Genomic DNA, 3,980 nt, shown 5'->3' with positions numbered 1-3,980 from the left:
TATATATATATATATATATATGACGAGCCTCTTTCAGTTTCCGTCTACCAAATCCACTCACAAGGCTTTGGTCGGCCCGAGGCTATAGTAGAAGATACTTGCCCAAAGTGCCACACAGCCACTCTTGCGCCTATGTGTATCATCTTTATCATCATCATCATCATTGAATGTCTGATTTCCATGCTGACATGGGTTGGACAGTTTGACAGAAGCAGACCAGCTGGATAGCTGCACCAAGCTACATACGTAGCATACATAATAAATATATATCATCATCATTTAACATCTGTCTTCCATGCTGGCATGGGTTGGACACACACACACACACACACACACACACACACACACACACACACACACACTGTTTAATCCCAGGTTGCCCTGATCAAGATACATCTGATTTAAAGGCATTCCAGTCATAAAACTCTCCCTTTATGTTTTACAGGCATATATATTTAGGATTACATTTTTCAACGTATCCTTTCTTTCTTAAGACTTATAAGAATTTAAGGATTGGAGAAAACGCATGTTATAATTGCATACTTTATTCCTACATAGAAGGTTACAATTTTAATATCAAAGATCCCTATGAATCACACAGGTTGTAATCTTTTGAAACATATGTAGGAATAAAGTATGCAATTATAACATGCGTTTTCTCCAATCCTTAAATTCTTAAATATACTCAAATACCCAAAATTTCAAGGAGTCATTTGAGAGAGATTTGACTGCATTTGTGGCAGGTTGAGTAGCCATGTACAAGTTCCATCATTGGTTCATTACTTATATATTTGTTTGTTTTTTCAATATCTAGATGTACCTGACCAAACTAAGCGACATAATTGTATCAGAAGCTCCTAGAATACCCTATGAAATGCGTGAGATTTCTCTGGAAGCTGTTGTTCACCTATGGCGAATCCCTGGACTTGTTACTGAACTCTTTCTTAACTATGACTGTGATCTCTACTGCTCAAACTTATTTGAGGACCTTACCAAACTTCTTTCAAAAGTATGTATATATGTATATATATGGATTGTTATATTCATCTTTGTTCTTCAGTTATAAACATAACATGCTCATACTTGTAACTAGCTACTAATGCATCACTAAGACATTTAGTTGTTTCTAAACTTACTATAAGATATTTGTGTATATCTTAGCTGACCTAATTGATACAGACTGCCTCTGTTGACTGAGAAGACATTAGACTCCTGCTTATTTCATTACTAGAAAAAGTATTTTTGTACATATAAGTTTATGCTTAACTCTGACCTAGCCATAGTAAATAAGCTACTATTCATTAGTCACTATTTTATTACTAACATAGAAAGGTCAGATGACTGTAAAACTACTCTATAATGTAATCAGTATAAATGTTTAATTACATCAGCTATACTGAGTTGGGGGTTGGTTGATTAAACTTAAGTGAAATTGGTGTACAGTGCATTTCATGTGGTGAAAACATGCCTGAGTGGGCCATGTGTCATGTAGTTGAAATGATAGGCTTAACCTGTTACCTCGTTTAACTCTATTCCCTGGCCACTGAGGGTTTTTAGCAGAATTCATTCTGGTGTAAGTATTCAGTCAGGTTTCTAGGCTCAGGATAATTTTTTTCCCCATGAGCCTTAGAGACACTTAAATGAATTATGAACGATGTTCCCTCAAAGCCGTTTTGGTGTACAACCACACAGTTGTTGAATTGGTGTCACTCACATCAAAATGTTGTCATGCATTTTAATTTATAAACGTGCTTGATAAGCTGCATGAAAGTTTAAATTCTGCACATTGGCTTTGAATTTTAAAATATATTTGCTCAAAGCAGCAAATGTTCTGCTTAGTAGTTGGGAAAATATAAAGGGAATGCTGGGTAGTTGTTACCTTTTCTTTTTCCTTTGACAAAGCCATTAAGAAAAATTGTCTCTGATTTTTATAAAAATGTAGCCTTCTGTAATTATTATTATTTCTAATTCTAATTTGTGTATGCTTGTAGAATGCATTCCCAGTGTCGGGTATTTTTACCACTCATTTATTATCACTGGATGCCCTTCTCACTGTTGTTGACACAATCGAACAACACTGTCACAGCCGAATCCTCTCCTCCACCAAAGCTGCTGCTGCAGCAGCGGCTTCAGCGGCTTCAGCAACCAATGGTGAGTCAGTTGATGCCGGACAACAAACTACTTCAAACACGAATGGTATGTAGAAGTACTTTATAACGTAATCCTAATTATTCTACTTTTTGGTTGATACCCCACAAGATTATCCACCATCTTTCCAACTGCAACTTTGGGCACCTTTTCTTATTCTATATGTCTAACACCTCCCAGAAATGCTTACAAAATCAGAAAAGCAACACTGCACCCATGACTTTCTGAAACATGTTTTCGCACTCAGAATTGCTGAAGCATGGAATAAACTACCCACATCAGTTGTTAGCTGTCAGGACCCTACAGCCTTCAAAACTTCCATACTTCCTGGAATTTGCCAACAGTATACCTGAACCCCGCTCTTTTTTTTTTTTAACAACTTCCTGTACATTATTCTATGCTGTTTGTGCACTTGTGGCTACTTATTCTGATGAGTGGTAGTGCACCTGTGCACAATAAGTGCATTGTTATTATTTTAGCATTATCGTCACTGCACATCTGTTCATCTGTTTTCTTTTCTTTTGGTGCAGGGGTCGTACTGGCATGAGTTGGATGGGTCTCATAATACCCTGACACTAGTCACAGTACTTAGTCATGTGCATGTACACTCAACAACAGAAAACTATCGGCTTTTGTGCATATGTCATAGTTTTTAACAGCTGGACACCCTTCCTGTCATCACCCTCTTTACAACATAGATCAAATGAATTTTTAAGGCAGTACGAAAGAATACTCACAACCCTGTATCAATTTTTATTTGGAGTTATTGATCTCCTAGACAGGTTACATACATTTTGGCTTTCAAAATTCATATGTCCTCCATTTGTGTGTGTGTGTGTGTGTGTATGCCTGCACACTTTTTATGACAGGATGTTTTTCATGCTGTGAACCACTTCACAATATAGATTCAAGTGCATTTTATGCCACTGACACTAAAGAGATAGTTTGGAGCAGATAAAGAATAAATATATTTTACAGCTAAACACCCTATACCACATTAAAAATTTTTAAAAAGGCATTTGACTTAATTCCCCAGCATGTTTCAACAACTACTAGTGAACCAACAAGAGAGCCACTATGTGGTTGTTTGAGCTTCTAGAAATAGCAGTCAAATTACTCTCAAATCACCCTCTATCTACTGTCTTAGAAAAATATGTTAGATAATGATGTCCTGGGATCCCTTTACAGAGGAAAAAGAAGTGATGGTCACAGTTGGAATGCATTTGATCTATTTAACTAATATTTTAATATATGTTTATCTTGCATTGTCTTAATTATAATGTTTAGCTTTATAAGTATTTGGGCTATGTATATTTTATTTCGAGTTTTTCTTGATCCACATCTTTCTTGGTATCAACAGTGGCAGTTAGGGTATTAATTAATAGCGAGATGGATATCATATTAGACTTTTATTAGGTATAACATATGTTTCACCCCATCAGTCTGGGTCTCTTCAGGTACATTGATAAAGAAGTCTCACTAGAGATTATTTTGTGTTGGCTGGCTTGTTGTTACCTGCCCATCCAGTTTGAGAATGAATAAAAGCAAAAAATATTATAAAAACAAAAAATTCAAATATGAACATGGAAAACCTTCGCTCCAGTTTAGATAAAATGACGTAGATAGACAGATAGATAGATAGATAGATAGATAGATAGATAGATAAAAACAATATATAAATATTTATGAATTCTTTCAGAGAATGTGCCAGAAACCAATAATTCAAATTCAAGTGTTAAGCCATTGACGCCTCCTGAAGTTGTAGACTTACCTCTTACTTCTGGTTATGATGTCGGACAAAAGATAATATCTAAAGAAATGACTACAACAGG

The 3,980-nt window shown here is 35.7% G+C and overlaps 1 protein-coding gene across 1 annotated transcript in view; it reads left to right on the top strand.

Annotated features, from left to right (window-relative positions):
* Positions 1-3,980, top strand: part of LOC106879283 (Golgi-specific brefeldin A-resistance guanine nucleotide exchange factor 1-like) — a 94,772-nt gene that overhangs the window by 59,792 nt on the left and 31,000 nt on the right. Inside the window, 3 exon segments of the mRNA XM_052970817.1 lie at positions 815-1,009; positions 1,992-2,196; positions 3,848-3,979. Of these exon segments, the coding sequence (XP_052826777.1) occupies positions 815-1,009; positions 1,992-2,196; positions 3,848-3,979 (532 nt within the window).

This window comes from Octopus bimaculoides, chromosome 9 (assembly GCF_001194135.2).
Source record: "Octopus bimaculoides isolate UCB-OBI-ISO-001 chromosome 9, ASM119413v2, whole genome shotgun sequence".
NCBI lineage: Eukaryota > Metazoa > Mollusca > Cephalopoda > Octopoda > Octopodidae > Octopus > Octopus bimaculoides.
The sequence above is the reverse complement of the archived record's forward strand: the minus strand, read 5'-3'. Positions and strand labels throughout refer to the sequence as shown.